The sequence below is a fragment of the Alosa alosa genome, chromosome 5 (genome assembly GCF_017589495.1).
Source record: "Alosa alosa isolate M-15738 ecotype Scorff River chromosome 5, AALO_Geno_1.1, whole genome shotgun sequence".
Classification (NCBI taxonomy): Eukaryota; Metazoa; Chordata; class Actinopteri; order Clupeiformes; family Clupeidae; genus Alosa; species Alosa alosa.
The window spans coordinates 13,296,047-13,318,324 of NC_063193.1; the positions used below are offsets into that span (position 1 = coordinate 13,296,047).

Below are 22,278 nucleotides of genomic sequence, written 5' to 3' on the forward strand. Positions count from 1 at the left end.
GCTCTGGTGGCCACCGGGATCAGGTCTGGTTTAGACTGGTCGGGGGAGTGGGCTTTGGCATTGGGAGCATTCTACATATGCAACAGTTCTTAGTCCTGTGTGTGGACAACAGTGTAAGCAGCCATTGTTTTTTTTTTAAATGATCAAAGCACAGTGATAGTAAATGTTGAGGATGTTGCTGGATGAAGCTGGACCTCAAGGCTCCAAAAGAAAATAAAAGATTGTCTTTACAAGCAAATAACAATAACATTGTCAAATTAACTGGCTGAGTATTTGAAATGAACAGCCCTCATTAGCCTTAAACCCTTTTCTAATACACAGATATGGGCCTTACTCACTATGTACCTGTAACCTGTTTTAACCTGAGTCAGGAAATCTGGAGATGGAGACAGTCAGCACCACACTAAGTGTGTTCTCTTGGTGCTTTGTCACTGAATTTACCTCTGTGGCTATTATGGGAGAGAGAGAGAGAGAGAGAGAGAGAGAGAGAGAGAAGGCTAGTGTTAGCAGACTCTGCATTGTTCAGCCACACAGAAAAATAGGGCTATCAGTTCCACACAGAACCCCCTTCACTGCCATTGGACCTCGAGCCAAGCCATGACCCCAGGGCTTGAACTCTAGAGTCATGTGACCAGGCTGTAAACTGACCAGCAGCAGGGCTGAGTGAGAGGAAGCTCAGTGAGAGCCAAGCACTGGAGGTGGAGAGGGGAAGACTGCAGGCTGGGAGAGGGAAGCAGAAAAGAGTCATGAGGCCTAAGCTCTTCCTGAGGAGAATACTTGAGTGAATGTCTGCCTGGCAGACTGGGAGAAGCATGAAATGGATGCATGGGAAGGTAAGAGACATGAGGATGAGGATGTGATGGGAAAATGGAGTGGGAGAAATGGCAGCAGATGATGATGAGCTGTTTTTATTTTTTGTCATTGGCAGCTAAGAACCCTAGCTAATGCTAAGAGAGATACATGAGGTTTAAGGTACAGATCTGGACAAAAGTCTGATGTTTATTAGGATATCTGTAAAACAGGTTAGGACTTATAATTGATTGCATTTCATAGAGTTGATATTGAATTTTCTGTGCTTATGTGCTTATTGTAGAAGAACAGGTTTCTGTGTGAACCAATGTTGGAAAATCATATTAGTATATTTGGCTGCTTGATTGTTTACCTACAGTTGAAAAAACAAATAGGGGGACTGTTTGAAATCATAAAGAAATCAAGGAGGTATTCATTAAATATGAGAAGGCTTTACAAATACCCTTCTTATGAATGGGGTGCAATTGTACTGTTTTAATGATAACAGTATCATGTTGATTAAGCATATTCGTTTTCAAATATTTAAAACATCACGTGTGCACAGACCATGCCTGGATTTCACTTACCTATATTCATTATTATGAACTATGTAAATTGGGGCACATTTTGTCTTTATAATAATAATGGTAGCCTATGCTTAATCAGATGTAAAACTGCCTTTCACCTACTATTTCTTGCAATCGTGCACATGTATAACTCTATAATGTAAGGTTGAAAAAAACACCATGTAGGCCTTGATTAGCTCTGTTTGGTGTTGGTGAGTGTGTGGCTGACCTGAGGTATGTGGCTCTCTGGTCCATCTGGAAAAGGTTTTGTGTGCTGCGCAGGCAAAGCTGGATGGTTCATGTGATACAAGGGGTCAATAGGATCTGGTCAGTTGAACTGACCAGATCTGGTTAAGATCTGACCAGTTGGCAGGCCAACCCCCTCTGGTGTCACTGTAGCTCAGACTCAGCATTGTATCTCAGTCCCCCAAGCAAGTTTAGAAATGTTGAATTTCTGATTCTGTACACCACCTGCCCCAAAAACTAGAATTCAACCGATGTATCTAATATTTCTCTTATTAAGTAACTCAAAAAACAATATTTTATATGAGGTTATAAACCGAATAAAGCCTGTAATAGTACCACATACAACAATTGCATTAAACCTGTTTTTGTATACTCTTGATATAGGCCTGTATGACTACTCCTGGTTGTTACACTGGTTGCTATAGTGAGATATAACAGAAACAGTTTGACAGAAAAGACTGATAAAAGTGGTTCTGTAGGTATACATTTATTTAATTTCTAAATAAGTATCTAAGCTGTTCAGTGTTTCTATAAATGTATCAACGTACCTTGATACATTTCCAAAATAATTATAGATGTGGATGCAGTACAGATGTATTTCTATGCAAAAATGTGTTGATCAATTGCTGGGTTTAATGTGTTGGACTTCAAGGAGCTGTATTCAACACATACACACATTTGTGATGCTCTTGAGAGAATGTTACATTGTTGAAAAAAGAAGAGTATATATGTTTATCTGAGTTTAATAATGACTTTATGATTTGGTAATTACACCATGCATCTGATCAGGGGAGGATCACCTAAAGTATGTTATAAGCTTCAGTAATGCTGCCCTAGATGGTAGTGATACTGTGAAAGTAGCATTGTCTGCTGTTGCTAAATTGAGTTGCGAATGCAACATCTGTAAAGATGCCATTGCATTGTGAGCCAGACTGAGTTTGACCCAGTGGGAAGGGGTGAAAATGCCATTGTTGTTCTGTAGAGGATTGAAGGTGACTGATTGAGAAATCCTGAAAAGGTTACTGTACCGGGCTCCACCTCCATGATAATCCTATTGAGTGGCTGGCCATGGCAGTGTTTTTGTTTCGGGGTGGGGGGAAGTTTATCTCCGTCAGGGCATTCAGCATTCCCTTTCTGCTATTCCCCTCAACTCGTCACTCTCCCGAGCAGGAAGTCCCTTCTCTTTGGCATTCTCGAATAGGCGGGGGAGGGTGCGATGTGGCAGGGGTGGGATGTGTGTTGTGTTTGTGTGTGTGTGTGTGGTGCCGGGGATGGGGGTTAAAGCTGTGTGAAGATCAATAGCACTAGAGGAGGTCAGCGACTCAAGGTTCCATAATGCTGTCTAAATTTAGTCGTGCCCTAAGCTTGTTTATAATGGACACGAAGGACCCTTTCCTCCAATTTCTCTGTAATGGTCGAAACTGTGCTTAGTGTGTCAAATGAGTTAAAGCCTCAATTCTCCCATATTGGCTTTTGTGTCCCCCCCTGGTGATGCCTAGAGCCTACAAACAGAAGGTCTTGGTAAACACAAATGTAAAAAAAACATTTGATACCTCTTCAAAGACAGGATTTATTTTGTCTGTGTCAAGTTTGATTGATTTGTGAAGTCTTGTTCAACCTCTTAGTTACTGCTTGACTAATTCTATCCGTTACATAGGTTTCCCTATCTGTACTAGCTACCTCTATTTACATACATAGATATAGTAACGTCAATGCCAGCCAATGCATACCATCAAAATGTCTGTTTTGAAATGGTATATGTTCAAGTTATTTATCTGGCATCCACATTGTTCAACATTAAATTCAAATAAACTGAGACATCCCTTCCAGAAAGAAGTGTTAAAATACACAGATGTTGATTTAATTTCACACACATTTACACTGTAACCACATTAACCACAAGTTTAAGAATAAACATTGTAACCAAGAGCTGCTACTTCCACCAGGAACAAGCACAGAGACAAATAGCCTACAAGTGATTTAGACCCAAACTCATTATATGTTTTGATTTACATTTACATTCAAATTTTTTACATGTGATGAGGTGTTTTGCACATTACATGGTTTGGTTGGGATTCTGTATCCAGAAACTATAGAACATTGCACAAGGATTTTGAGTTGCTTCTTTAAAATTCTGCAATGTCCTTGTATCTGAATAACAAATCCCTGTACTTGAATAACTTACACAACTTAAATTTACTATGGGAAAGAAAGCGATATAAATTAGGTTGATTTTGGTAGCTGTTCTAGCATCTTGTGATATTACTGATGTGGAGCAGATTTATGATTATGTTTGGGGGAAAAAAAACATTCAACATTTTCTAGCATTACAAAATCGTCAGTGTTGATTTAAAGCAGTTGTGCATAGTAATCTTCTGCTATTTGTCATGTGCTCATCAAGACAAAGATAAGAAACTTTTGCAACAGGAAGAGCACATTCCATATGGTCATTCATTTTGGATGAGAGAGTCAATAGGTCACATATTATGTGTGTACATATTTTGATGTATCAATGGCGATTGCTTATCTTTTATTGATTTGATCAGATTTGATTTGATTTGTTGACGCTAATGGCAGCTAAACAATAGGTCTGCTTTGAGTGGGTCAATAGTCCTATCCAATCATAGTTGTTATGGAGACAAGTAAAGCTGGCCTAGTGTTTCATTTGCTGTTATTGCATTTAGGTAAACAAAAGGACATGGCTTATTATCTATTACAAGTGTTGGATGTTCCATGAGAACAAGCAGGGTAATGGGGTCAGAAAGCAAAACAAAACAAAACAAAAAAACAGGGGAAATGCAAATGTCATCAAAGACTAATTTGAAAATTGTAGTCAAAGGAGAGATACATAAATACTACTTTATTGTCAGTTTGAAAAAGCTGATAACAAAAAAGTAGTGTACTTTTGTTTTTAATTTGAAAGCATGCTAATGCACAATATGTGTGCAATACTCACAAAATTAACATTAACATTCTGTGCATAATTAAAGGCTGATAATTCTCACTTTTGTTTGTACTTAAGCATTAGCTATCCACTTTCAAAATCTATACAGAGGAACCTTGGGGAGAGGGGACATATACATCATTATTTTACCAGTAAGAGAGGCACACTGTCAATATAGCTGAAATCTGCAAATGTATCGAAAAACACAATTAACATAACACATGTCCTCAGCAGGGGAGGGATGACAGTGGAAAATGGCTAAAAATATATAAAGCAGACTGTTCCTTCCCAGTCAGGCAATCTTTAGAATTAAACATGTATCCAGAGAAGAGCTAGCTAAAGTGGATGTCATTAGCAAGAATGAGAGCGAGTGAGTATGTTTGTGTGTGTGTGTGTGTGTGTGTGTGTGTGTGTGTGTGTGTGTGTGTGCAAGGGAGAGAGTAAATACTCTCAAAGGAGGGCATGGGTAGAGGAAAAAAATAAGAGGAATGTCCACAGAGCTGAGAAAAGCAGGGGGGATACCGGAGGAGGCTCTAGCGGAAAAGTACAGCAGCAGCCCCCCCCCCCTTCCCCTTCCCTTGTGGCTCCCCTCAGCTGGCTTGATTGTAATGGAAACGTAAGACAAAGCCTCTTCAGCACACTGCTCCTCACGACCAACTGTCCTCAAACCCATCCTCCACCAAGCAGGCCAATTTGGTGTAGTCAGTCAGTCAGCCAACATGTGTCTCCATGAGACTGGGGTGAAGTTGAAGTTACTTACACACTCAGCAAAGCTGAGCATTTGCTTAAGTTAAAGGACAGAGAAAACAAGTATGAGATTACAATGTAAATTAAGTCATGTAGTCAATGTAGTCAAATGTGTTCGTACATGACAGGGGTGGGTGAGCGAGAGTGAATTGTTTCTGTTACTAACAACACACTAGGGCAGGTAGATCGGTTAACATGCAGAGGATTGGCTGAGGAAAGGAATGTCCAGATAATGCATACTTAGTAATTAAAATTGGGGTGTTACTAAAGACTTGTTTATTGTGTTTTACTGAATGGAAAGGGAGCTATTCTTGCCAGACAGGTCCTGTTGGATTGGCATTTCCTGAAAATCAACCAAATCCTGACCCTGAAGGCTTGAATATGTCCAAAGGGTGTTGCCCAAGGACTGGGAAGGGGCAGCAGTATGTCTGTCCTGGGAGAGGGTAAATTAAGATTAGGGCTGACTCATAGGCTCCTGTCTCTAATAAAAAGAGTTAAAATTATATATAATATCAGTTTTTCGTCATATGACAGGCATATTCATTTGGTGAATTGCACTTGATTTACAGAAGGGTTAAAATCTAAATGTTGTAAACAATGCCTCAACCCAGTAGACCAGTTAGGACATTACTGTATGTTTCGGTTTGGTTTAAAGTAGCTCAATTTCTCTCTTATTTCCCCAGTTTCCTTTTTTTAGTGTAACCCTCATTCAGTGATTACTGTAATAGACCTGGCAACTGTTGTCAAGCTGTAGCATTTACAGGGCAGGAGGAGACAGGAGTGGGGAATGAGGTGACACGTTGAGATCAAGTGTGTGAAGGTGTGAAGCGGGGTCTTATATGGTGGCCATGCACTTGAAAGAGAGGGTGGCAAATTTGGCTAATCAAGGAAGCTATGGTGTGAATAAAGGAAGCTTACCTTCATTGAAATGTTTTCTCATTGAAGGAAGTCTACCATTTCACATGGCACAGTTAATAAGAGTTTTAAATCCTCTGAATTTCAACATGTGTTGTGAGCTACTGACAAATGGCAAAGCAAACAGGAAGGAATCTGTTATCTCATCTGTAACATTTTGGTGCTCAGTATGTCTGAATTCTATTTAATCTTAGTTGTAGCTGTTGGCAGGAGATTACTTTGTAAGTTTTGAAAAGTCCAAATGTGATACCAAATTGGTGTTTGCCATGCTTTGACACCCTTCAATATGCTATATCCACCAGTGCCTTTTTTACATTACAAACAAAACACAACAAAGTAAGAAATGTACACAAAGGCATGTAACGTCACATTGCTTTCCAGACCTACATAGTATAGGCCTACTACTACTAAATAATACTGATATTCTTTGCATGTATATACTATATGCATCTTTTATACATTACATTGTCCAAATCACTACAAAACAAAAAATGAATTAAAAGGCATACCCATGAGATTAGGTCCCACAGTAACCTTGACAAAAAGCTATTCTCCATCATTCAACAGAACCACCAATTTATGGTGAAACTCCAATTCTATTGTCATTCAAAATACCATTGTGATACTACAGTATGACTCCAAGGAATTCCAAGCCAATGTTATTTAGATGGTAATACTCCTCTGTATTTAGCACATCTATGAGAGGCAAGGCTCTGTCTCTGCCAGTGACTTTGAGCCCAAATTCAGAACTTTTGTTTTCCACATCAGTTAACCTCCTGTTTCAACTCTGTATTGGGAACCCAACCGACTTGTAGATAGTGCTCTGTGAATGGTTCAAGCTAAATGCAGGTGAGAGATAAGTATCTCTTGAATATCCCCTTTAATGATTTTAAGACATAGATTAACAAAATGGGGAGGGGGCACAGCTTCACTTAAGTTTTTGAATGCATAATTAATACAACGGCCACAATTCTATGGAATCTGAATGAAGAATGAATGTGTCTGAGGGAGTAAATAGATCTAAGTAGTTACACATTCTTGGTAATACAGAATCCATTGCCATTTTTTATTTATGGCACTTAAGGGCCATTCACACCAGGAACGAGAATGATAAAAGATAACTGTAACTATAACGAGAAAAGCTTCCACACTGACCACATTATTGAAAAAATAGTCTTTAATCAACTAACCACCTTCCTAACATCAAATGGGTATTTTGATTACTTTCAGTCAGGTTTTCGGGCAAATCACAGCACTGAAACAGCTCTCATCAAGGTTTTCAATGACATAAGCCTCAAAACAGATTCAGGTAAAACATCAGTCCTAGTGCTACTGGACCTTAGTGCAGCATTTGACACTGTTGATTGCAATATTTTATTACACAGACTAGAACACTGGGTTGGATTTACAGGTATAGCTATCAACTGGCTGAAATCATATCTACAAGAAAGGAGTTTCTTTGTTGCCATTGGAAACTGTACCTCAACACCAATGTCCTTGATCTGTGGTGTTCCCCAGGGGTCGATCTTGGGGCCACGATTATTCAACCTCTATATGCTCCCACTTGGATAAATCATCCAAAATAATTTGTTTTCATATCATAGCTATGCAGATGACACACAAATTTACTTAGCTCTGTCACCAAACGACTATGGCCCCCTTGAATCTCTGTGTCAGTGTATAGAACAAATCAACACCTGGATGTCTCAAAATTTTCTTCAGCTGAACAAAGAAAAAACTATATTTGGTATTATGAGTATGGTATTATATTTGGTAAAAAGGAGGAAAGACTTAGGGTTGCCACTGTCCTTGACACAAAAGAGTTGAAAGCAAAGGAGAGGGCTGATGTCAAAGGATGATTTAGAAAAACTCATTCATGCATTTATCTCCAGCAGGATTGATTACTGCAATAGACTTTTCACAGGCCTTCTTAAAAAGACTATCAAACAGCTTCAGGTGATACAAAATGCAGCAGCTAGGATTCTCACAAAAACTAAAAGAACTGACCACATTACTCCAATTCTTAAGTCCCTGCACTGCCTTCCAGTAAGTCACAGAACAACTGTAGCCAGTTTTAAATCTAGACTTAAGACCAAACTGTTCTGAGATGCTTTCTGCAATGAGTTATAATTTCTGAATCTGTCTTGAAAATTATTCTACCCGTGTCTATTATTTTGTCTTTTTAATCATTCTCTATTTTTAAATGATTTTACTTTGTGTGTTTTATGTTTTCTTTTTATTATGATCTTTACCTTTTGATCTACTCTTTGACTATATTACACTTCTATGCTTTAATTTGTTATTATTGTTTGGTTTTGTTTAAGGCACTATATAAATAAACTTGACTTGACTTGACTTGACCAACGATAAGGAAAGTCTCTCCCGGTGTTGATGGTTATAGTTATGGTTATGGATTTGGCAGACGCCTTTGTCCAAAGCGACACACAAATACAAAACAACATAACATTTAAAATTGAACAAGGAACAGATTAGAATGTTGGTCAAATATAATAAGGAGAATAGTAATATTAAACAACAATATAAATTAAATCAATAGCCTAATAAAATAAGCAATGAAAATGAGGGGAAAAGCAATAATAAAACAATAATGTCCATTCAATCAATAATATAAAAACAATGACATGGTAAGACTACATTAAGGAGAATATCAGTAATAAACAATAATGTCAAATTAATCAACAGCCTAATGAAAATAAAACAATATTATACAAACTATAACACATAAGAAGCGCTTAAACAACTAAGTACATGTTGAACAGGAATGTCTTTAGACCCCTCTTAAACGACCCAAAACTACACAGGAACGGAGAGCACTGGGCAACTCATTCCACCAACATGGAACCACTGAGGAATAGAGTCTTGAATAAGACCTAGTTGTTATGACTGGTCAACCTAACAGACGCTCATCAGAAGACTGCAGTGGGCGCTTGGGGATGTAAGGCTTGATTATTGAATTAAAATAACTAGAAGCAGATCCAGTCAGTGTCCTATAGGCCAAAGTGAGATATTTAAATTTAATTCTGGCTACTATAGGGAGCCAATGGAGAGTAACTAGGAGAGGAGTTACATGAATGCGATGGCTCAAAATATGAAGGATTTCAATTGGCTGTCAGCTTTCTATTATTCTCAAAATCGTTCTGAAAGTGATCTGCAATGGTATCATTCTTTATGTTGTTATACTTTATGTGTGGACATTGTAATTGATATGAGCTAGAGCAATGGACCCTTTCAACAAGAAAAACAAAGGATAAACGTTCTATTTTGTTCCCAATCTACTTCTGCTAGTGTTCCATATGGAATGTTAAAACGGAAGCCTTGTGGGAACAACTATGATGCTGATAATAGAACTCTCTTGAAACGGTCAATTTTTTTTTGCCGTTATCGTAGTTACAGTCGTTCCAGGTGTGGACGTCCCAGGTGTGGAAGGATGCACTGATTACTTTTTATGGCACTTATGTAATATGATAAGCAAGTTAGGCAAGTACAGTGTAATTAAAGCAGGCACTCACTGAGTGGATCACACTTACAATTAAGGGATTGCGATGAAAGAACAATTCATCAACATTCAGGTACTTCATGCCAAGATTCCACTAATACTTAATAAACATATTATTTATTGATAACTTCATCAAAGGAACACATGTCCAAATGAGTAACTGCATGTTCAACTGTCTCAAACAATAAAAGGTGGCTGATGGTAGTAATATTTATGCAAAAACATATATTCAGGCCTAAAAGAATAGGTTTTAGGACAGAAAGTGATTTGTGGAAAGAGGTGCAGGACATTTTCCCAAGACCATAATCATGATCTGTTTTATGTATTATTATCCAACTGATGTTAGATGTTTAGCAGTGACAATTAAGGCTCTGGGTGTTTGCAAGGTTTTGCATGTACTAGCTCACTAGTACATGATTTCAAGGTATCAAACTGTCTAAGCAAGGTCCTTTATCAGACACAGGGAGGTTAGGCTGTTAATGCTATAGATATGTCACTGAACATTTCAAAATACAAATTCCAACAGGATATGTAGAATATTTTTTGATCAATGCTCACAGATGTGGAGACATATAAACCAAGTGACAGTAACAGTTTTCCTAACTGTTTGTCATATTGTGCTAAATAAGATAAAAGCTTATTTTTAGGTTTTTACTAAAATTAATAATATTTTTGTTAGTTCAGGTCTTGGTTTTGAGAATATCAGAATCCCCAGGATATAGTCTTCCACTGTAGTTATTTCTTAGTTAAGACTGACTACATGTATATGTGTATCTCTCTCTTTCTCACACTCACGCACTATTCCCCAACCACCCCCCACCCTCGGCCTGTCTTGGTTTATCTATAATTCATACTGCCTGTTTTACAGCTGGTATTCTGAATATGATATGTTATCTCTTGTTCCTTGACTTTGTTGAAAAAAAGTGAATGTCACCGGCAAATGCCAGCTAAAATCAATAGCAACACAAAGGTATCCTTGGCAATAGTTCCCTAGAAGTGATGTTATTTCCCCTCCTTTTTTCTCCCTCAGATGATCAGGCTGACCAGCGTTCTTGCCTCATCTGTGGTGACCGCGCCACTGGACTGCACTATGGCATCATCTCCTGCGAGGGCTGCAAGGGCTTCTTCAAGCGCAGTATCTGCAACAAGCGCGTGTACCGCTGCAGCCGTGACAAGAACTGCGAAATGTCGCGCAAGCAGCGGAACCGCTGCCAGTACTGCCGACTGCTCAAGTGCCTGCAGATGGGCATGAACCGCAAAGGTGAGGCTGATCTGTGAGCCCAGAGTTTAAGAAGAATTTTAGTGACCAAATTACATTTAATTATGCACTAAATTTGTATCATAGCTCATGTTGGTTACAGGGTTTCAAATGATGTATTCCTTTTGGATGATCTTCTCTCATTAGTACAATCTGTGGTGATGAGAGATGGAACTGGAATATAATGCAGGCAACTTGGGAAAAGCACCGAGCTTTGGTTAACACATGGCACTATCTAGTGGCCATAGTAGTGTATGACAAGTTGCAGTCACTGTCAAGATCAGTTTTTACATTACATTACATTACATTTAGCAGACACTTCTTGACCAAAGTCATTTCAGTTGATAAGTGTTTAAATAATCTTATGCAGTATTCTTTCTTTATAATGTCAAAACTATAGCAATATTGTATGTGCACATGGATTTTTGTGAGACTTTGCATAGAACTTTTTCTCAAACCTTTGCTGACCATATTTGTTCTTTACTTCACAGCAATTAGGGAGGATGGCATGCCAGGAGGGAGGAACAAAAGCATTGGGCCTGTACAGGTAAGTCCAGACAGGAATCAGATTGTTTCATTGTGATGAAGTCTGTAAAGGTTTAATAAATACCTAATCATTATAGCAAAGCCATTGTGAAATATATTGAGGGCATATGTTCTGTATGTCTGGTTCTCTGCCGAGCATACTGTATATCCTGCAGAATTTGTACAGACTGAGCACACTGATAATATTTCTTAGATACTTTAGTTGATGTTGTCTGTCTAGGTTGCACATTTTATGCACAGCTCATGTGTACACATTTGTAATTTAGACACATTTGACCTTGAAAACTTATCCTAACTTTCACTGTTTGGGTACGGGTGTCTGTGTCTATGTGTGTGGGTGTTTGGGTTGGGTTTAGGAGCAGTTTCATTGGGGTAATGTCCTTGAAGTGTGTGTGTGTGTGCCTGTGTGTGTGTGTGTGTGTGTGTGTGTGTGTGTGTGTGTGTGTGTCCTTCTGCTCTCCCTAATCAATCCTTATACAAAGCCCATGCTAGCCTACCTCTTGTTGTGCCCTGTTAAAGTACAGAGAAGTAAAGCTGAAATTTCAATTCAGTTAAGCAAGACAGAGAGGGGGAAAATACTTTCTTACAATCTTGCATGTCAAAATGTGTCGACTAGAATAGGAAAGCCAAATTCTAAGTATAAATTGTAATTCTCAAAATGTTGTCTCTTGAAAATCAGTTCTCATTAAGAACAGAACATTAGCATAGAGTCAATTGTGTTAGTTTTTAACTGTTAATTGTGAATTATGACTTGGCCTAGGCCTACATAAAAATGTGTAAACCTCACAAGAGATTTGGTTTGAATCTCTAAATATGGTTGTCTGATGGTTCCACTCTCACATTTGCACCCCATCCCCCAAACAGATAACTGATGAGGAGATAGAAAGGATTATGTCAGGGCAGGAGTTCAAGGAGGAGGCCAACATGCCAGACCACACTTGGAGCAACAATGGCGACAGCAGTGACCACAGTTCCCCTGGCAATGGTGTTTCCGAAGGCAACCAACCATCTCCAGCTTCCACCTTATCGTCCATGTAGGTTCTGCCCTTTCAAGCTTTCGTTCATTACATAAAACACTATACTGCAAGGACATAAAATGCTCTAAATGTCTCAGGATGATGAATATTAACATATCTGTAGAAATGTAAATGACTGTTTCAAGTGCGGATCTCCACAGTCTGTATAAAACTTTGCTAGTTACAGAAATTAGGAAAATGCAATGTTTCACCACATTCTTTGCATAGGCATTCAGAGACACAATATGTCCACTGTTGCTTGCTGTCACCACAATTCAAAGAGCATATTTTGCCTTGTTATGCCCCTGCAGTCGCTCTGTAGAGATGAATGGCTACACCACTGCACTAAGGGACCAGTACATTGGCAGCGCCATGACCACACACTACCAGTTCCTTCCGCATCTATTCAGCTATGCTACCCAACCACGCAGCCTCTATCCACAATCCCACACCCTCATCACCCAGCTGGTGGCTGCAGAGGAGCTAGCCCCACTGGAAACACCCATGCTTATCGAGGAAGGGTAAGAGCTCTAAATCGTACATGCATTTGGGAAGTACACTTTGTTGGAGTCCAAGTTCAGAGAATTACTTTCCAGCATTTCAAAGCAAACTGAGAATTGCAATCTGCCTCAATTTTTTAGCCACATGATAAGACATAGAGGTCCACGATTGCAGAATAGAAAATCTTTGTGACTTGATATAAACAACTCACATATATCCAATATACAAAAATTATATCTACAGCCACTGTCCCCCCAGGTACAGGGTGACCCAGGTAGAGCTATTTGCCTTGCTGTGCCGCCTGGCTGACGAGCTGCTCTTCAGGCAAATCGCATGGATTAAAAAGCTCCCATTCTTCTGCGAGCTCACCATCGAGGACTATACGTGCCTGCTCAGCTCCACCTGGCAGGAGCTCATCCTGCTGGCCTGCCTGACCATCTACAGTGCACAGGTGCTGAAGGACCTGGCCGACGTCACCACCAAGTACACGCCAACGGATGAGGAACTTCAGGGGTGAGTTACAGAGGACTCGATGTCTTACACAAGGGTGAAATAGTTTCATTCATCATGATGACATGATTATTTGGGGTTGCATTAGCACATTGGGGTATTTTACACCTATGAGTAGACATGCTACTCATTAGTTGCATTTCAACTATTAGGGCCAGCTTGATATCCAAGACTACTAAGCAGAGGAACAGAGGAAAAGTGGTCATACCATTAAGAGACATGGTGCAATCGTATAGCACAACAGGATGAGAAAAGGCTTGTGGCAAAATTAAATTTACTTGAAGCACAGACATTCAGTATACAGTGTTTCACTTACTAAACTTGTCATAGTAAGCCTTTTCCCAGTAATAATACAAAGATGTAAGCTGATCCTTCTTTGTTAACTTCATGACTTCAGTATAGTTTAGTGTCAAATCACCTTTAAAGGTTCTCTTAGCACGGTTGGAACCTTTAAAGGTTCTATTGAGAGCTCGCCCCTCCCTCCCCCTTCCTCCCGTGCAATTGAAACTGACATGAACGTGCATCTCGTTGGTGATTGACTGAATAATTTGTTGCATGTCTTTTTGGAACGTTGCCTAATGCTAACTAACTAGCTAACTGAAATAGCAGCAATCATTCAGGACTCAGCTCGCTAAATATGACTTCGACTGACAAAAGGAGTTCATTTGGCATTACAATAGAATAGGTCATCCCTCTAGGCTTTGTAATTTGTGTTCAGTTTGCAGTAGTGGTTTAATATTAGTCACGATGGGACTTGGCTGATTGAGTTTTCCTCTGCCACTACCAATATTGTTGACAGTGTAGATCCCGCCCCTTCCTTGATTTCAGTTGGCTTGCAAGAGAGAAGTGACATTGACGAGCCCAGCGTTGTTCTAAAAGTTGAACAGATTTCAACTTTCAGCACTCAGAGCGCTGCGGAAAAAAAGGTCAGCGCCAAGGGCTTTTTTCTGCCAAGGGCGCTGAGCACTGTGAACGCTGAATAACATAACAATTTAAGGTTCTGAAATTCTATGTTGAATTCAATGAACCCAGATATTCTTTAGAACATTCATTTCCCAACATTCCCGTACACCTTAAAGACTTAAGGAGTATAGACAGGCTGCTTAGTTGGCACACTTGGACCTTATGTTTCTGGACAAAAACAGATGTTCAAATGGACCCTTTCATCCTTCTTATTTGAGGGAAGGTTCACAGGATGTGCGGGAGTAATCCTGACATAGACAGGGAGAACCTAAAATAATTGTTATGTCTGACGCCCACTGTAAGAAAGGCGCGGTATTAAGTTGTAAATATGTCACAGTGTGTGATAAAAACTTGCAGACTGGGCTGGTCTCCACTGAATGGAACTTCCTGCAGGTTTTAATAACTACAACTCTGTTCCACCAGAGGCACTTCAACAATACAGTTAGGAACAAGAATGTAGTCATTGTATTTAAACAACAAATGTAAAAGTTACACTTTGTAACAATTTCATATCATGAGGAAAGTGCAGTAATATATTAATGTTACATACTGTATATTAATATAACAAATTGTATAGAATAACATCCTATAGACTAAGACAGATTTTGGCACATTTTGAAATACAGGTTCATCACAGACCAGAGATCTAGAAAAAGGGGCACAGTGGAGTGTAAATTAGCACTGGTATAAATATGTCCTCTTACAGATTCTCACTTTAATCTCCACATGGATGTACAGTTAAATTTTGCCCTGATGTAGATGTTGGTAAATCAGCCAGTCTAACAGAATTAAGAGTAATGGGAAGTAATAGCAAGATACACTAACAGAGAAACAAATACAACTTCCATTTTACTGTATGTCAACATAAGTAACAAATAGATGGTGATTTATCACTTTATCAATGCTATAACTTCTATATACAGTAGCTTCTAACTATAAGTGTACCATAGATCAAACAGTTTTACAAATCTAGCCTAATCTATCTAGGTTCAGCGAGGATGGAATGGAGGTTATGGAGAAGCTTATATATCTTTTCCGCAAGTTCCACCAACTGAAGGTCAGCAATGAAGAATATGCCTGCATGAAAGCCATCAACTTCCTCAACCAAGGTACCCAGCCCCAGCACCTGTAAAGCCTGCCTCTTCAACATAATTAAAAATTAAATTACTGAAAACTGCAACACTGCTGTCATACTATTGCTCTCAATGATTCTTTCACTTGCAGATATCCGTGGTGTCACCAGTGTTTCCCAGTTGGAGCAGCTGAATAAACGGTACTGGTATGTCTGCCAGGACTACACCGAATGCAAGTACCCGCACCAACCAAAACGCTTCCCAGAGATCATGATGTGTTTGCCTGAGATTCGCTGCATTGCAGGTAAGTAACCTCAAACACACTCACTTTCATACCAACTGCACTAACCAAAACACGACTTAAACCAAACGTCTGTGTTTCAGGGAAGTTAGTAAACGTTCCCCTGGAGCAGCTGCCCTTGCTGTTCAAAGCAGTCTTACACTCCTGTAAGTCCAGCCTGAATGGCACATACCGCAGCACGGGAGCCTCCCCATGTCCTCCTAAGGGCACTGCCCCTGCCAACTGAGGTCCCGCCATGACACGTCCTCGATCAGCACAAAGGCACCCTGTAGGCCTACCTCTGGGGAGACAGTGAGCGGACAGGGTCGAAGGGCGATGACATCCAATGAATGTGTAACGCAGCTATATGTTACTTTTGTTTCTTTATATATTTATTACCTGACAGAGCTGAATGTATACTGATCCACACTGTGCAAATGCTTCTGTTAAAACAAATGCACAAAAAAAATAATATTTCTTCGGAGTTTACAAGTGTGTATTCAATTGTAAAATGTGTCGGTGTTGCCATCGGTAGAGCTAGTTTTGACAGTACTGTATGTGAAATTATATTTTTGATTTATTGAAATACTACCTCAGGAATGTGATTCTACTATTATTCAGGTACCTTCTCTCTGTGCTTGTAATTATATGCTCCCCAGTCTATTTAAAACAACCCACATTAACCCCACAAACTAGAGGATTTAGACTCTTTAGTGCCTCTGAGTAACTGCTTGAATGGTTACATAAACGGTCAGGCAGACTTGTAGGTAACTGTATTGCTCTCTCTCCATCTCTCTCACCACCTCTCTCTTTCTCTCTCTCTGTACACTGCACTACAAAGTGGTCTAATCCTTAGGGGGAATAATGTGGGTGTTTTAGTTGGTGAAATCATAGACTGAGGGCAAGACATTTTATGGAAATATTTTTTTTTAGTCTTTATGTTCATTTGTTGAACATCAATTTTATGCAAACCATTGACCTCACAGATACGTGATTTTTAAACTGATGAAGGTGTAGACACCCACTGCTGGGATAAACAAAGTCAATTCCAACTGCTGTCTTGATTACAGGGAGACAGTGTTTATATAACACTCAAAGTCTCTTCTATGCACAGTACTGGCCTAATTCTCCATTCACCATTCTCCTGCAGATCCAGATAGACATTAAGAAAATGCCTCATGATGGTGGTGAAATCATGCTTTTGGGGAAATACTACCCTGGCCTTTACTTGATTCTCGATGAGGACTATATGTAGTTCAAATCAGCTGCCATCTGGTACACCATTGCCACCGATGCAAAAAATGTAAATTCTTGTCTAGTCGACAAGGAGTAATTTTTTTTTTATTTCCACTGTTTAAAAGCAACGAACATTATTTTATAGGCTTCTTGACTCAGTTACTTTTTGAGACATAATGAAGTCTTAAAATGTATCTAGTCTTACATGCTGCTTGAAAGAAAAATGTCATTCCTTTTTCTGAGGTGCAATTCAGCAGCTTTTGTGTGAATATTCAATGGACAAGAGGTCAAACCCTTTTCAGGACCAGCAGTTGGACCAGCAATTGGACTCATGCTTTAAACAGGGTAAAATGACCAATTTTGTTGTTTTGTTTTCATTTTACAGTTACTCAGATATCACAATACTGACAAACTTGTTGTTTTGTAGTTGTAGAAACATGGACATTGTAGGTCCTTTTAGTGTTTTTGTTTTCTTGGACATTTTCTATTATTATTTTGTTTTGTTTGTACTGAAGGAGATTTATTTTGAGGGTGTTTTGTGAGACTGTGATTATCAGCTGAAATTTTCACACATGAATCAAATCACAATGTTACCCCGAGAGATTCATCAGATCACCAATATCTTTAGCCACAGCATTACTAATGAGTGGCAATCTAGCTGCATGGTTTACTACAGCCTACGACTTTGTTAGGTATGATAACAAAATTCCTCATTGTCATTGTTAACATTCCAAAAATGAATGCAAAATGAAAATGTTTACAATTTGCACCAGACAATGACTAGCAGGGAGCAATATGCATGTTAAAGTAAAACTCTTGCCAAAATGTAACCTAGGGTTTTTTGTGAATGTACCCGAGTCAAACTTTCGGTTAAAAGCATAATTACAACGTAAGCACCACTTTTAAGATTGACCGTATTTTCGTTTTCGGGTCAAATGGCCTTTTGAATGGGAGTGCTAGGGACACTACTAATATGATCGCATAAAAATTTTAAAATCTATTTTTAAAACATTAAGAAGGCTCGACACAACATGAAACTTTGCTCGAAGAATCACCAGGGTCTCACACATGAACTCGAGCATTGAGAACATTGTTTGTGTACACAAGAGTTGACTAAAAAGAAAGGTTTTGAACAACTCACTTTAGCAGTTGTTTTTTCCGCTTGCTGCCATCTTGCCAGAAGTGAGTTGTTCAAAAGCGGTTATGGTGATTTTGATGCGATCATAGTTGTTGCCCCTAGCACTCCCATTCAAAAGGCCATTTAAAATATGGTCAATCTCAAAAGTGGCGCTGACGTCGTAATTATGCCTTTAAACAAGAGTTTGACTCGGGTACATTCACAAAAAGACCCTAGGTTGCATTTTGGCGAGAGTTTTGCTTTAAGAGAGGACAAGTCTCGGGCTTATTAGGCCCATCTTAAGCTTCCTGCTTAATAGCTGCTTTCCTACATCCTTTTTTTTTTATCCTTTTATAGTCATTAATATTCTGCACAAAAACTCTTTCAAAAACATTTTCAGTTGTTCAAACACTGTTGGAGAAGATCCTTCACAATTTCATACTTTCATTAAGACAACTCTCAAGTATCCTAAGGACTGTAGTCCACAGTACCACCACACTATTGGGACAGCTCCAGAAACTGATCCAGTTTAATATTCCAGCCTTATTTGCTAATTAACTGTGAATTCAGTTCCTAAACTGTTGGTTTAATGGCAACAATATGTGCCACTAAAGGGAATTATAATTAAGGTAATCCATGTTCTGTTATAAACCTTCACATGTATCAGTTGTTACAATGTACTTGATTTATGCTTACGAGGTGAACAGTGTTTAAGCTTCGACCTGATGTTTTTTTTAGGGGTTTTTATTTGATGAGGCATTCTAACTCTCAGGGATTAATATGCTGTTAGAGTGACCTTTTTTGACCTTGGCCTGACGCTTGTACTGACTATCATGACCTATGAACTCAACACTGGAGATTATGTGTAACCTTAAAGCAGCTAGGGTACAGCTAATGTCCAAGGATACTTCCAGCACAATGCTAAGCTTTGTGTTTTGGTCTTAACCCAATTCATCTTGAAAGCCACTCACATGCTTTTTAACGTTTTTTTTTTTTAATGTTTTCTTTATTATGTTTTTACATTTGTCTTTGCAGAGCTTACCTTTGTTTTGCGATTTTTATTTTAACATTCAACATTGAAACTACCTCCTTTTATGTCTCATCATGTTGCATGTTTCCATGATAGAAAGAAGTGTTTTCCACTGGTTACATTACATCAGTGCTGTTCACGATTATGTGTCATACCTTTGTATCTGTTGCTTAACATTTAATCATTTGTTAAAATATATATATTCTTCACATGCAATACTATGCTACCTCAGACTGAACCTAAGCCTTCTTTCAGTGTTTGTTTTCATTATTTGCCACATCCCACATTTACTGTATGTCACTCCATTCTTCCGAATTGGTTCTGTGACTCCCTTGCAGGAGAATATTACTTTCAGGTAGCTCTGTGCAGCATCCTTTAAACAGGCACTGAGCAGTTCATATCCTCTTTACCATCCCTGTCATGTTAGCTCTGAAATACAGAATCGTTTTAAAACTACATGGCAGTATTCTTCCAGCAGGGTCAGAAATAAAATCTGTAAAGTGTATACGAGCACAGTTAATCTCTCTGTAACTGCATGCTGTATCCAAGAATGTCAAGGATAGTGGCAACAGCAAAGTTAATGCCAGTATTTTTGTTGTGAAGGCATTTCATTAAGAATGTAATTCTTGTCAGACTTACGTTTTTTGTAGCTTGTGACATTAATTTGTTTACCTCTCAAGGCTATGACACTTTCTCAGCCAATCAGTTTTTTTGTTCTATCAACTGTTACGGGTATATGCTGATTGTTTTTTTTTGAAGGACTATCATTAGTAATGTCAATGTTATGGAAATATAACCTTCACAGATGGTGGTCGGTCCCTTGCACCTCTCTCTTAAATTACAAAGGAGAGATTTTACACATACCACAATTATAAATGTAAGGGGTTTAGACAGACCAAATAGACCAGAGAGATGGCCAGTATGGGCTGACAACATATAGAGAAACTCCCCCACGGGGTAACTGTAAAGTGAAACAAGTTTAACTGAAACAGCTCACTTTAGAACATCAGGTTTTCTTTTGTGTGGTCAGCCTGGACCTCTGGCTCCTATTGGACTACCTGTGAAGAATGTGATCCATGTGTTATTAAAGCATGTTTAAAATGTGGTAGAACTTGAAACCAAATAAATGTGAATCTTATGCAACTGTGAAACGTTTATCATTTAATTTATTTCTTCATTCATTTATGACACAAACTATATAATATATTGGAAATGCATGTCATTCTTGGATATGAATTGATAATATTTTTTATATGCTTCACACTGTAACATAATTTAATGCAGAGAATTCTCAGTTGACTGGTAACATTTTGAGGCTGGGTTCAGGGATGGATTACTGCACGGGCCTACCGGGCCCAGGGGCCCAAGGGGTCAGGGGGCCCTGAAGCCCAAGCCTTTGCATGGAATCATTGCCTCAATATCAACAAATCAGGATGTAGGCTATGAATCTGATTGAATTTAGTATTGGTCATCGCCAAAATGCACCAGAATACAGGAAATCACATCAAACACATACAAATTTTCTGGGGGAGGACCCCCAAACCCACCCTCCCACATATACGACAATTAGTAGGGGGCCCTAAAGTTCATAATCCGCCCATGGCTGGGTTAATTACTGTGAGCTTGACATGGCATGATACAAGTTAGCCTAGCTAGCCTTTAACTAAAAGGGAGCTATAGTCTAACTGGTGTAACCCACTGATGAAAAAAAGGTAACTTCCCAAAAAGTTGGCGTGTTCCTAGGTAATATATAAAATCTCACTAGAAGGTAAATGCTCGTATGATAGTTGGCAATCTGGCAACATTAAATGCAATTTTGTGCTTCATTGGAAAGCATTTTTGCATGTCACACAGCGTGAAGTGATATCACATGAACTGATATCAGTATATGAAAAAAAAGTTTGCTTTTGTAAATGATAGGCAATTTCAATACAATTTCAATACAGATCCTGTCTCCAACTGCAAAATATCAGTATCATTGGTTTCCAGTATTTATATGTGTAAGGTCTTTTTCTAGTAGTAAAGCAGGTTTGACCTTTGAGTAGGCTAAACTAATATCCTTCAGGCAACACACATTTGTGCTTTATTTTAGGCAGTAGCACCAACAGTATATGGGCAGTTATCTTAAAGGTTAACTCCGGAGTAAAACCAACCTAGGGTCTTTTTACGGTAGTTAACTACTTCTTAACATATACAAGTATTGTGATTTGATACTGTGATATACTGCGATTCATGTCTCCCATATTATTCAAAGGCATTACAAAAAATAAGGAAAATAAGACTTCAACTCACTTCAAATTTCACATTTAATTCTGTGAACATTATCTTCTACACTTTAGCTGAAGTGCAAAAACTTAGTAGGAGGGTAGAGCAAAAACTTTGTCATGGCATGGTGCATGTCAAGGTCCTTTCTATTAGCTTTTGTTGAAAACCGAAATACACCCACACTTTCGATGTGAAAGAAGGCAGAGCGTTGTGTATGACAGTTTGTGATTGTGAAGCCATTTTCATTTGAAATTGCCATTGAATGCACAACAACAAAGCGCCACAACAAGTGCCACCTTGTGGGCGTAATAAGCTAATTTAATGTTATCAGAGTCAGGACTTAAAATTAATTTTTAAAAAAGGGGGGGGGATCCCTGCATGGGGTTACGTTCGATTCAAGTCAGAAGTTGGTCCGTCAGGTCCGCATTCACGTCGCTCCATTATTAGATTAACGTTATCAGATAGCAAAAATGTGTGCAGGAATTTTTCGCATTATGATGGCTAGAGTTGCGGGACTTGAATAAATTATGCGCTATACCTGCAATCCCGTGCTGAAATTTAGGGCCTGAGAGTAAACCCTGAGTAAACCTGACTCAAATAAAAGTAAAATAGATCATTATATAAGTAACTAGATGTACCGCATAGCGGTACAAAATATGACCGCCGCTCAGTGCTGTACATCCGTTCCACGAAAATAAATCACACTTCAATTTGTCTCCATATTTTACTCCATCCCCCACTCTTGAAACTTTTGTGTAT

At 38.9% G+C, this 22,278-nt stretch overlaps 1 protein-coding gene across 1 annotated transcript; it reads left to right on the forward strand.

Annotated features, from left to right (window-relative positions):
* Positions 1-699: 699 nt before the first annotated feature.
* nr6a1a (nuclear receptor subfamily 6, group A, member 1a) lies at positions 700-17,956 on the forward strand. Its single transcript, XM_048244597.1, has 9 exons — positions 700-833; positions 10,755-10,985; positions 11,474-11,529; positions 12,393-12,562; positions 12,856-13,065; positions 13,304-13,558; positions 15,506-15,627; positions 15,743-15,895; positions 15,976-17,956. The coding sequence occupies exons 1-9, from the start codon at positions 818-820 to the stop codon at positions 16,116-16,118; spliced, it is 1,356 nt and encodes a 451-aa protein (XP_048100554.1). The 5' UTR covers positions 700-817; the 3' UTR covers positions 16,119-17,956.
* Positions 17,957-22,278: the final 4,322 nt, after the last annotated feature.